This window comes from Macadamia integrifolia, chromosome 4, assembly GCF_013358625.1.
Source record: "Macadamia integrifolia cultivar HAES 741 chromosome 4, SCU_Mint_v3, whole genome shotgun sequence".
Taxonomy (NCBI): Eukaryota; Viridiplantae; Streptophyta; class Magnoliopsida; order Proteales; family Proteaceae; genus Macadamia; species Macadamia integrifolia.
In genome coordinates this window covers 21,016,603-21,030,366 of record NC_056560.1, presented here as the reverse complement: position 1 = coordinate 21,030,366, position 13,764 = coordinate 21,016,603, and the positions used below count along the sequence as shown (strand labels likewise).

At 38.3% G+C, this 13,764-nt stretch overlaps 1 protein-coding gene across 1 annotated transcript in view; it reads right to left on the bottom strand.

Moving 5' to 3' along the window:
- LOC122076315 overlaps nt 1-13,764 on the bottom strand; it is a 47,864-nt gene that overhangs the window by 10,743 nt on the left and 23,357 nt on the right. Inside the window, exons 9-11 of the mRNA XM_042641630.1 lie at nt 12,430-12,643; nt 8,726-8,867; nt 7,027-7,197 (exon numbers count right to left, since the gene is read on the bottom strand). Of these exons, the coding sequence (XP_042497564.1) occupies nt 7,027-7,197; nt 8,726-8,867; nt 12,430-12,643 (527 nt within the window). The remainder of the gene's footprint in view (nt 1-7,026; nt 7,198-8,725; nt 8,868-12,429; nt 12,644-13,764) is intronic.

Here is a 13,764-nt window from a genome sequence, read left to right as displayed (position 1 = left end):
TAGGCCCTACCTAAGGGGGAACTCGACCCAAAGGGGAACCTTTTCTTTCAAAGTGTTCAAGAGATATTAGAAATCTCCCAAATTTTGTCTTCTAGTGACCTATTCTACCCATATTTGAAATCGATAGACTGACTCTAATTTCCTTGGTTTCCTATGGTGTTTATTCATGATTTATGACCTGTTCTTACTCCATATCAGTACCTGTTATGTCTCTTCATATCTGATTATATTTTGGTCACAGAATCCTTCACTTCTGGAATCGACAGCCTAATTTCTAGAACTGATTTCTTCATTATTTCTGATCTATTTGTATTGTTGTTCTATTCTAGTGGTTCTTTTGATAGAAAGATCCTACAGTTGAGACTTGGTTAGACTCCCTATCCTAGTCTACATTACCGACTTAGCTGTGCAAGACAAGATCATACGTGAGTCTCAAATGTACAGAAAATGTGAAGGTAGTTTTTCAAGAATTTTGGCCATTAAACAACAGAAAGCCGGTGAAAGAGCATTGGATCCTAGTAACTGCTAAGTATTTTTTTTTTTAATTTTAATAAGTATTTAACAATATGTGTATCTAATTTTTTCCTTATATATAGTCTCTTAGTGGGAAACACATGGATCTTCGGCCCCTACACTTCAACAATATGCAATACGCATATTAGGCCTTTGTTGCTCCGCTTCCGGTTGTGAGCGCAATTGGAGCACATTTGATTTTGTAAGTATTTTTTAAATATTAATTTATAATTATACTTTTTACATCTATTTCTTGACTTAAATAAAGAGGTATTTATGGATTCAGATTCACACCAAGAAGAGGAATAGACTGGAACATCAGCGCTTGAATGATCTAGTCTATATCCAATATAATCGTCGGCATCATTCAAGGTTCCAAGAAAAAAGGGAAAAGGGCAGCAATTATGATCCATTAATTCTTGATGAAATGAATTGGAGTAGTGAATGGATAATAAGGGAGCAAGAAGATGGAGATTTAGTCCATCCTGGAGACGACCTCACATGGGGAGATGTTGATAGAGCAGTTGGTGCATCTACATCGGTTGGGGGTCGTAATTTACCTAGGAGGGCTTAAGGATCAACAAGTGCAGCCAATATTTGCTACACACGTCGTGGTAGGGGGAGGGCCACTGTTGAGGAATCGTCAGATGATGAAGTTGAAGAAGAGTTCCATGATGTTGTGCGTGATGATGAAGATATTGAAGAAGACTTTGGTGATGGGCCTCCTGATTCTATGAGTCAGCAACAACAGGAGGGAGAAGAAGTAGATGTTGATTTGTTAGCTTGATTACGGTTAAACAAGAACAAAGTTTAGCTTGATGGTTTATTTTGTTGTTTTAAAATTCATAATTTCATACTTTAAAGCTTACTAAAGTTTAGCATTTTGGTTTATTTTTATGTTTCTCAATTTCCATTAGGTGTTTTTAATTCTCCCCGGGTAGGATTGGAACCCATGGCCTATCACCTATCATGAGTCATGACTCATATATTAAGGAACAAGGTTTCTCTTGTTGCTTAGTGCTTATGTGTCACTAACTTATACGTATTGATTGACAGGGGGTTAAACATTAAAATATCATGGTTCATGAACTCATAGTCTATGATGGACTTTGTGGATCTCGTTTTGGGCGTCACAGAGGTAAGTATATCTAACTACATACTTAAATAGTTAAATATTATATTCTTTATAATATTACATTAGGAATTATATGTTGTTATGCCTTTTGTTTTATTTATAGCTTTTTTTTTTATGAATAATTTGTTCATTTTTTGTTGTGTTTTCTCATGTTAGAAAATATATATCACTTTGCAATTTGCATTGATATGAATTTCATGTTGAATGTCGATTCTTGTCTCTTGATGTTGCTTAAAGTGTGTACTTTTTTCCCTTGATGTTGCTTAAAGCCGTGCTTTTTGTATTTTGATATAACTTAAAAGCTTGATTTTTTACAAGCAATTTAAAATTAAGTATATCATTGTTATATAGTTATACTAGATATAATAGATATATTAAAAAAAATAGTAACGTCTTTTTTTGCGCCTAATTCGCCTTAAGGAGGGCGCCTTCTCACCTAAGCGCTTAGACAGCCCTCCAACGCCTTGGTTCGCCTTGGCACCATGACAACTATGGTCAATAGGAGCTTATGGAATTTATTGCGTTGCCTCATAGGAGAACACCTTACCAGTTGGGATCGAGTCCTTAGCCAAGCTGAGTTTGCATATAATAGTTCTAAAAACCGTACCACTGATCTATCCCCCTTTGAGATCTATTCAGGATACCAGCCCCGGGCACCCATAGACCTTATCCTAGTAGTGTTTAGTTCCAGGACCTCCCAGTTAGCCGAATCTTTTGCTCAACATATACATGATTTGCATGCAGGTATAAGAAGACAGATAGCACTGAGCAATGAGCAATACAAATCGAAGGCAGATGTGCACAGAAGGCTACAAGAGTTTCAAGAGGGCGATATGGTGATGGTAAGAATCAAGCCGCAACGTTTTTTTAGGGGAAAAGCGAGCAAGCTACATGCTCGAAGCACAGGTCCGTTCAAGGTACTCAAGAGGATAGGTGCCAATGCATATGTCCTTGATCTGCCAGCTAGCATGGAGATCAGTAATATTTTCAATGTTGAAGACCTAGTCCCATACCATGGTACCTCTACCTTTACCCCTTTCTATCTTGATGACCTTAAGGACTTCCCCTTCACCATTGATGAGACTTCTGAGCCAAGCCAACCACTTCCCCCCACCTCATTACCACCTGTGCCTAAGGTCACGAGAAGAACTAAAGAAGTTGAGAAAATCCTTGATGAGAGGGTTGTGTCCACACACACTAGAGGTTCTATAGAGTTCTTGGTCAAGTGGCGCGGACGTCCGGAAATTGACAACATCTGGATTACATTGCAAGAAATCCAACAACTCAACCCAGACCTGCTTGAATATTACATGAGCTCTAATTCACCGGAGGTGAATTCTTCCAAGCCGGGGAGAGTTGATGGGGACATCAAGGTGTACAAACGCAAGAAGAAGAAGAAACAACCATCTTTGTGGCTGGAAGAATAGAAGGAAGTAGAAGGAAGAAGGGAGGAATCGACTAGCCTTACCCAATGCTGGTTGATTCCCTCTCTTTCCTATCGCCCAAGATTTTGTGGGCCCCATTTGATTTGTTGTTTTAGTAGGTTTATTTCCCAGTATCTTATTTATTTAGGTCATTGAGTTAAGTAGGAAACTAAATAACACTACTATTTATTTTTTTTAGGAATCTTCTTTATTTCTGAGATTATGTTCCTAGATTAGCCATTTCCTTTTTAGTAATTATCCTATTATTTATGTAAGGCCATTGGCCACGATAGGAGATTTTATTTATTGAATGAACAAAGAAAAAAGGCCAACGTCTCTCTCTCTCGTTTCTCAGTCTCGCCTCCCTCTCTCTTTCTCGTCTTTCTCCCTCCCTTTCTCGACTTTCATCTCTCTCTTTGTTGTTTTCTGTTTCTCTGTTGCTGCTGCCCTGTTACAGCCATTGTTCAAAGTAATTGGAGATCACCTCCATCGAGAAGACCCCACCTGGGTTGCTGCTGAGTTCCTCATCAACAAGTTGGGTCGTTGCCGAGCACTACATCATCAAACTAGACCTTCTCCCTCATCAAATAAGGTGGACTGCACTTCTGTTTTGGAGGACATCATCTTCTTCTTTTCTCCTCAGACCAGGACAGCAACAAGGTAAATAATCAAACTAAACCCCCCCACCTCCATTAATCCCTGTTATATGTTGCAGCCCATTAGCATTGAAACCAGCCCTTGCCCCCTCGTTTATACCTAATTTACCTACTGTTTTAAGTCTTTTTTTTCTTCACTGTTATATCTCTAAAACCCTTGCTGAGTTTATATTTTAGTTGGCTGCTAGAGGACATTGATTGTTTGCATATCTTATTTGGTGTCTAGATTGATTTGTGCTGAACCTAACATTAGCATGACGTTTGTTCCCTTCCCCATATCCCCACTTGAAACTTTAGTAAGTTATTATGTGTTTTTCCGCTTAGATTGATATTGCTCCTGGCTACATGTTGATTTGTCTTTATTTATTCCATGTTGAATCTTGTTTTGTTGAGCATACCTAAACCCCAACCTAATCCCAAGACCCCCCCCCTAAAGTTTGTCTTACCTTAATTGAGTCACTTTTGTAGGGACCCTAGTCTTCTAGGAAATCCCCTACATCAGCTTACTAATGAATTGATTGAAGATGAAGTGTCAAGAATTGGAAGATCTACCTGAAGAAGTTTAATGAAGATCTTCTAGGATAGATTACATATTTATGTTTTAATTGTACCTTAAATGTATATGTGCACCCACACATCATGCATTGCATTCATACATATTAGAATGACCTTAGAATGCACCTTGACCAAGTGTGAAGAGCCATTAAGTGGTTAGTAACTTGTTAGGAATAACATGACTTAGGAATTTCTGAGAAAACCACACTGACCTGAATCAAGGGCATTTTGGGCAACCTAAAATTAGGTATCAGAAGGTGGTCCCATCATGAAAGTTGTAGAGATTTGAGTTGCAAATCCAACGTAATTGGAATTAGGTCAATCCGATGTCAGATCAAAAAGTTACGGCCAAAATACCGACAACAGGTCAGATTTTCAGAACCCTGTCAAAATTGGTTCTGGCCGAGCCAGCGGGCGGTCGACCAGGCACCTATCCGGAGGATGTGTCCAGTCGACTGGTGCCAGACCGGATGGCTGACAACTAGCTCTAATGTCTAACTTTTTCCCAACGACTCGTTGGCTGTCGATAGGCTAATGATGGCAATCGACCGGCAAACCCAGAAAGTGACTGTTTGAGTGAGATTTCTTGCTTAATTTTGTCCCCTAATTTCACCTATAAATACCACTAATGCTGGTAGTTAATTAACAATTAATACCAAGCATTAGAGAAATCTTTTGAGAGCATTTGAAAATCAAACCACTCTACATCATCTCTTGAGCTAATGGTTAATTATTTCATTACAAGTGAAGCTCAAGATTCTTCTAAAAGTCTTCCACTTTCTCATTGATTTAATCAAGCCTAGTGAAGACTATTATAAGGTGCAATCATTCTCACTCTTGCATTCATTATTGCACTACACAAGAGGTAACTCTTTATCATTCCACTTCTCTATTTCTTTTTACATTAAGTCTAGACTGTATTTAGGCTTGTGTAAGGATTTTTTTACCCTCAAAAGAGTTGTAAGGTCCCTCTCTACCTCAAAAGAGATTGTAATGTGCCTCTCTACCTGAAAAAGGGATTGTACAGATTCTCTTATCCTAAACAGATTCTATAAAGGGTTTCCTCCCTATCTACTATACTGAAAGGGAAGAGTTGGTGAAATACCATACAAGTGGGGCTTGTAGGGAATTGACTAGACTCAGATTGGTCAAACCCCTAAAAACCTTGGTGTTGTGCGATTGTGTTCATTTTACTTATTCCACATTTTTTTAATTCACAATCATATTTGGGGATCATTAATCGAAAATGTTTAAAATCCACTAGTATAACCTATTCACCCCTCCTCTAGGTTATTTCAGATCTAGGAAAACCGGAATTAGGTTTTTAACCCAACTAACATAACAATAAAAACAACTCAGCCTTATCCCAACTTAATGGGGTCAGCTAAATGGATCCAAACAAAAGCAAGTAGGTAAAGACCGAGCTCTAAACAAAAAAGAGGGATGAAACGATGAGAAAAGAGCGATAAGAAATGAGATGAGAAACGAAAATGAAAAAGACATAAGAGAGATGAAGAATGCAAGATGAAAAATAAAACATGAAAGTTAGAGGAAAGAGGACAGCCCAGCAGAAGCGCAGCTAAATGGGTCGGCTACACGGTTCCTTGCTCTCCAATTGGCTCTATCCGAGGTCATACCTGATGCAAGACCCAAACTATGCATGTCATTCCTCACAACTTCTACTATGGTCATTTAGACATGCCTCTAGCTCTTTTAGCTCCTTCAATCTAAATCATATCACTCCTCCTTACCGATGCTTCTCTAGGCCTCCGTTGAACATGACCATACCACCTCAAACGACTTTAACCAGATTGACATCTTTCCCAATAATAACTTCTCCGAAGTTTGGTCCAGACCACTGTCAGTGTTTCCATGCTTCTCACCTTCTAGGAATGATGGACACAACACATTTAATTAGATCATGTTCCAAAGGCTCCTCCAAGAGAAGCATTGGTCATATTAGTGGCCAATAGGGAAGCTGCTACATTACCTACTGGCCTGGAGGTTGCATGGAGGTGCTGGAGAGCTTGTGGCCACTGGACAATATTAGCAGCTTTCTAACAAAGTCAAATCATGCGTGGAGTGCAGCTGAAATATAATGGACATAGGAATAGAATTAAGAATCTTGGACAGCACTGTGATTTCAAAAGAAGTAACCATAAAGCTGGGAGGGGAAAAAGAATCTTAATAATAACTTTAATGTGGGAGGGTATCCATGACTCAAATCACTCAACTAGTTCAACCACACAATGTGGATCATTCCAATTACTATCACAAAAAAAAAGTACAAACCACTAAAGAAGCTGCTTCCCATCTCAATTGACCTAATCAGGCCCACCAAAATAAAAAATACCCCGCCTTCCTTCAAAAAATAACCCCTATCACCAAGGAAATACTTGGACTTTCCCAGACTACTCAGAACATTAATTATCAAGCCCCAACAACATTATCCCTAAGGTTGTACTTGGTGGGGACCCCACACCCAAAGCATACTTAAAGAATTGGTACAGACTCCAAAATAATCCACCACACAGATAGATGCATGTGTCTCTAAATGCCCCTTTAAAAGAAAGAAATATATTCAAACAATATGTATTTTACTGCTGCGGAACAAGCCATTATCGTGAACCGGTAAAGAAAAAAAGCCATTATTTGGTAGGACTGACTATGCTGTAGAGACCTCAACAATGTCAACAAATAAAAGGAAAAAGCCATTAATAAGTTCTGACAGAATCTCACACACCTGTCTGCGAACAAGACGGTTTATATCCACCTCTCCAATAGAATTGGCAGGTGCAAGTCCAATCATAACAGCTTTTCCCCCATCTCGTACACTTTGTGAGCACTGCACAAAAGTTTGTGGTCTCCCAAGTGCCTCCACAGCAACATCCACGCCCTTTCCTCCGGTTATTTCCTATCAGTACAGTAAACAATTACTACAGTAAGTTCATTAACCATGGGCATTTTGAAGAAAGAGAAGAAATCAATCAATCATTCGCATATCCTATAGTAATATAATGTGATCAGTGAAACACCTACAACATGGTAGGAACGTGTCAATATGCTTTCTAATACAAAGGCAAATGGACGGAGATTAAGAAATGTAAATAAAGGAACTAAAGAAATATGATACACAGCATTACCGGATAAATCACTCCATATAGTCAAGGATCTGCAGACAGTTTTTATCAGCATAGTTGAATGAAGACAAGTTTCAAACATCATCAGGAAATTTCTCTTGAGGAGACCCCCATTTGGAAACAATGGAGAGGAAGAACTATCACATGGTAAAAAAGATATGGGTTGGAAATCAAAACATGAAGTGTCCTGGCTTGAGAATGGAATATAAATAATGAATTATGAGGGAGACTGCTATGGAGGTTCAACCAACATGATGAGACCATTTGGAGATGTCAAGCATCACACTAAATACACATGTAGGATTTTTTTTTTTTTTTTTTTTTTTTTTTTTTTTTTTTGGGGGGGGGAGGAGGGGGGGTTGCTAAATATGTGCTTTTAAGGGTATTATGATGTTTGGGTTCACATTCTATATGAATTCTGATGTATAACAGATTTTGCACCTTTTCGCCCACTGCTATCATTATCCCCTTCGGCACTCCTGGTCATAAAATATTATGCAGTATGTTGATCAATTTGGAAGGAAATAAAAATGAGTGTATTTGATGAGAAGATCGAACCATTGGATTCCCTACTATTTGACCAATCATTGTTGCTGAAAGAATTCACAGATGTGTTCACTCAAACTTTTGAGGAGATTGGGTTTCTAGCTGCGCCCCTAACAGAGTGAAGGCAACGGTGGTCGTAGATCAGCAAGCTCTCTATATCTTATGAGAACATATACTGGTTGTAGTGAATTGTATTTTTTAACAATTACAAATAAAGTTTCCCGGCTCATTCAATATTTTTTTAAAAAAGATGACAAGTAACATGTAATGGTTGCCAAAAGGTCGTTCATCAACTGCTCCATTATTTCATCTATAAAGAAGAGACTCAGTAATAATCTCACTTGATGTTTAATGTCAATGAACAGCTAAGAAACACCTCCCCAGTGTCTCTGACGAATGAGAAAAGATTCATTAAAGGGAAGAATGAAAGATAGAAGCCAGGTGTAGAAAAAAATGCAAGGTCATTCATAAAGGTATGAATAGTCCAAGATTATACTTCTATCTGAAAGACATTTAAAGACCATCAAAATCATACAACACCATTTGCAGGATAATTACTCAATCCCACTTGACCATTTATACCTTATTGATAAACATGAAAGATTAAAGATGTAATGAAATTAAGTATTAATATACCAATTCAAAACATCATCATATCAAGATATTCTTACTGTTGGAATTCTGAAACAACATAAAGAACATAATTGGTAATTTGCACCCAATCAGAAAGGTTAAAGTATTAGGTAGAGTAGGTGCCTTTATCTTATCAACAGCATCTTCCTTGGCTGCATTTACAGTGTGAGTTGCTCCTAGCTTCTTTGCATTATCAAGTTTTTCATCTTGAACATCAACAGCAATTATCTCAGAAGCACCAAATGCCCTTGCTATCTGCAAACAACTGGGAAATGTGACTTGGTCATAATCATATACAAGAGAAACCGATAAAAAAATAGGTGGTGAGTCATATCCTGATTATGATTGAGAAATTTGACCAAAGTATGGTAAACACCTCTAGCTCCCAAAAGACATTCAATTACACTTGAACGCCATGATCCAGTGAAGAAATAAATGAAACAGAAAGAAAAGGGGTTGGGGGAGGGGGGGGGGTAGGAATCTAGTAACTGAAGTACACAGACGCTCCCACACATAAAACAAAACCTATTAACAAAAAAATGTTTATTTTCATAAGCATATCAAAATTGTAAATATAAGCAGTTGTTTTGAAGTCTCTCTACCTAATTCCTTCTCCACTTCGATCTATAGCCTAAAGGACCACAGCTAATTTCCTTATTTACAGTACCTGAAACCCCCATTTGCACCAATAACTAACACTTCAACCTGAATTTAAAACTTCGCTGTACTGCACGAGGTCCCAAATATTCTCTCCATTTTAAACCAGACACATTTGATTAAAAGCTTCACTTCAGTGCCCCAAATCTATTGCCATGAAGCTGTTTCCAAATCAATTACAGCAGCCTTAAGAGAATTCATGTCATGGCATCACATGCTTCTGGGATTTGGGAGTAAATTCTATGAGCAAGGTACCTCCAGCTTTATGTTGGGGCTTTGGATGGATTAGACTAGAAGGCTCTCTCGGGGGAACACTCGTGCTGTACAAAGGATATGTGATGGGGGCATCAAGGTGTACAGTCGAAAGAAGAAGAAGGCACAACCAGATCCATCTTTATGGTTGGAGGATTAGAAGAAACAAGAAAGAAGAAGGAAAGAAGGAAGGAAGAAAGAAGAAGAAAGAAGGAAAGAGAGGAGTTGAACCAGCCATCCAGTGTTGGGTTCGACCCCCCCTTGTGGACCCCACCAAATCTTATTTGATTCTAGTACTTTGCTTTAATTCTAGTGTTATTTGACTAATTTACATAATTAGGAAACTAGGACTTCTTTCTATTGGTCTATTAGGTAGTTTTTTTATTTCAAGCAATTGAGTTTCTAAATATCTTTTTTTTTATTCTTGGAAGTTTTATTCTATTTAAGTGTAAGGCCAGTGGCCATCGTTTTGAATTATTGAATTATTGAATGAAAAGCACAAAGAAGCTGTCGCCCCTCTCTCACGACTCCTCTCTCTCTCGCCTCTAACTATTCCCCCCACCCTTCGATCTCTTTCTCTCCTTCGGTTCTCTCTTTTCTCGCCTCCCTCCCTCTCCCATTCTTTTCTCTTTCACTATATCTGTTCCCGGTTATTGTCATCACTGCTGCAGCTGTAGAATACTACCAGTTGGAGATCATCTCAGTTGCATAAGGCCCCATCGGGATGCTGCTGAACACTTCTTCAATAATCTGGACTGCTTTCTTTAATCCTCAGATTTCGGGCAGCAGGTAGGTAATGAACTGAACCTTTCCATTCCCCCATTGCTTCCTTATTAATTGCTTCATCCACTTCCGTTAAACCCCCCCCCCTTTTAGCCCATTGTTTGACCTTTATTTGCCCACTGTTTTACTTTAGAAGTTGCTGATTTTCTTATTACAAGCATGACTGGTTTTGGAACATATAACATGGGATTTTTATCTATCTTGGGTGCTTAATAGGCTAGTGTTAGAACCTAACTTTGATTGCTGCTATGTTCCCTACCCCATATTCTCCCTTGACGCTTGAGTGAGTTTTATGTGTTATTCTTCTGAAACTATTATTGCTCATTGTTACATTGCTCATTAGTCTCACTTTATTTTGCATGTCAATCTTGTTTGCTGAGTTTCCCTTATCTTGTCCAACCCAAGTCTCTTGAGTTTACCCTGCCTAGTTAACTAATCTTGTAGGAAACCTAGTCACCTACGAACCCCCTACATCAATATGTTTGCCTACAAGTTCACCTTAATTTGATGGTCTTCATCTTGAAAACATTTAGATTTGAATTATTCGATTTATATTTTGTAGGATTATGATACTTGTGTGAGTCATTTCTTTGCCTTTTGATCTTGAAGAATATGTTGACCTCCAATAAGGTAATTTAGAGGTTTTAACGACAATTTAACATCTCTCTTAAACAAAGAAAAGAAATAATAATAAAAAAAGCTTCCACTTTGCATATACATCCAGTCTTAGATTAGAGTCCGCACCTAGCAAAAAGAAAAAGAATAGTGGTAAGATAGCTTGTTTGCCATATTATAAAATACAATAAGCCCCTGTTACAAATAATCATGGTGGAAAAAAATTTCAATTATAAGAGAGCAATATCTACAAGGGGGAAAACTGTTTTGCACAGCCCCATTTACCATTTTGAGCCACATTGACAGATGATGTGACAATTCTGACCATTGGATAGAGAGGATATGTTTTGGATTAGTCATATGTCAAATTTCATACTGAAATTCAATATAATACCCTCCATGATTGTCCATGCAAATCTACAGTATTCCGACAACTACTATGCACTCTCCCATAGTCCCAGATTTTTTAAATCTCTATTTGCCACTTGCCAAACTCTGTTTTGACTTTCGACTGACTTGACATGTGAGCGGAGGAGCAAGTGGCCTACCTGTCTAAAAAATTTGGGCCACATCTGATTACTAAATGAGAATTTTAGGGCCGTTTTGGAAAGGATTTTGACATGGAACATGTAAGAAAACTGTCACCTCATAAGAATACGTTTTAAAGGGCAAAACCAAATTGGTTCCTTAAAGTATTATTAGCTATGTCTATAAAGTTGTCGCAGCAGTAAGAAGAGCCTAGGCACTGACCAGGCGCCTTGTTGCCTTGGTCCCTAGGTGGTCAAGTCATGTCATAAAGAGGCTTGTGTAAAACACCTCTGCTGCTGCTGCAGTTGTGGTGGTGGTGGTGGTGGTGGCGGCAACGGGCGGTAGTGATTCTGCTTCTGACTTCCCTTCTTCTTGTTCCCTATTTTCCTTCATCTTCTTCACTTTTCTCCCCATTTTCCACCTATTCCTTTCTGTTTCCCCCTTTTCCTCCTTTTTTTTCTTTTCTGCTCTCCCTATTTTCTGTCTGGACACCTAGAACAATATGTCTGGTTCAAGAACCGCATAAACTATGCCTTGGAGGTGACGCCTTGACAACTATTGCTTACGAGATTATTTGTTTATAGATATTTATCGCAAGAGATCCTAATTTTACAAGAACTGTGCTGTTTTCTTTTCGGACAAGTATTAGAAGTATCCAATCATCTGCAATTCCCTAGTCAACAAACAATGATTTTCCCAAAAAATGCCAACTCTTTAGACTACCTAGAGTGCTAACAAAACAGAATTTCAACTAGGAGACAACTGCACTAGCCAAATATACCATGAAGGCGTGAAGGCTAATTGCTAGGACCAGGGAAAACATTAGCCACTTCTGATCCAAGGCATTTTACGATCAACATTAAGAAGTCCCATAAATTCAAGAAATGCAGCAAGAATGTCATGGACCACAATGATTGAAATGAATATCCAGAACCATAACTACAAGACAAGTGCATACATTTTTAGATAATAACACTAACTTAGCTCCCCACCTTGAACCAACACCTCCAACGCCAATCACAGCAATTGAGTCCCCTGCATGCAACTCAGCCGCATGTCTCATAGCCCCATAGGCAGTGAAAACTGCACAACCCAAAATAGCCGACTCTGAATATGGCAATGAGTTTGGAAGAACTGTTAATGCATGCGCTGGAACAACACAGTATTCTGCAAGTCCTCCCATACTATACATGTACACTGGTTTTCCTGCAAAATATGACCCCAAAAAAAAAAAAATTTAGTTAAACGCCAAATTCATTGTTTGAAGACCCTGAGCATAAAAATGGAAGGACAATGTATTATTATTCTTGTCTACAGTTACAAATATAACAATAGTCAACAGAAAAGAAGACAATCAAGGGATAGCTACAAAGGCAGGCAAGCAGATATATAGTGTGACAGCAAGCAAGAGCAGGCAGGGATACATATGGAGAGAGAGAGAGAGAAAGGGGGGGGGGACAAAACCAAGAACTGACTATTGTGTGTGGTATACCAACGGCTAAGAGCATGAATAACATGTTTATTTTATGCAACCTTTTCTGTGAACTGGTACGTTCTTGATAATGTCCACTTCACAATCTCTATTTTCTGCTCAAACTAAAAGTTTTGGAAAGATATCTGACCTTCACAAATACTGACGCTATCCAAAAAAACTACAATTTACTTTGAATGTCTATGATCAAAGACAAAATCCAGTATCATACACCTTCGATACAGTATTTTGGTTGCTAAAGTACATAAATGAATGAAAAACTTGAAGTATTATCTCTACAATGATACTTTTGGGATATTTTGTCATTAACCATTGCTATTATGACTAAAATAAGATAAGAAAGCATATGAACAAGAAATTTTGAAAGGTACTTTATTATTTTAACACTTCAATTGTTATCTCTAAGGATTTTAACAAACTTCGATGCTTTAATAAGTGGTTATGAGATGGTTACTGTCTTCTATGGGTTTCACAGATATAAAAATGGACACTAGCTTTTGATTATACAATTTTTAATCACAGGTATGTAATCGATATAGTGGGAAAGATTCCTTCAACACCGTTATTGACCCACTGATAATAAAAAATAACATTGAACTTGACACCCACATGGCCACACCTCGAACCCCATCCCCATCCCCATCCCACAATATCTAATTTTCAACTAACCAATTGTGGCTTTGTATTGGAGATTTGTCACCTCACTATGGGCTTTCAGGCATATAGCTGGTTATGCATTGGGAAAGCATTGGCACCTTCAATTGTTTGGAAGAGAGGCACTTCCCATGCAAGTGAGCAACGTTTTGGAGCACATATATTGAAGAAGAAGAATTCC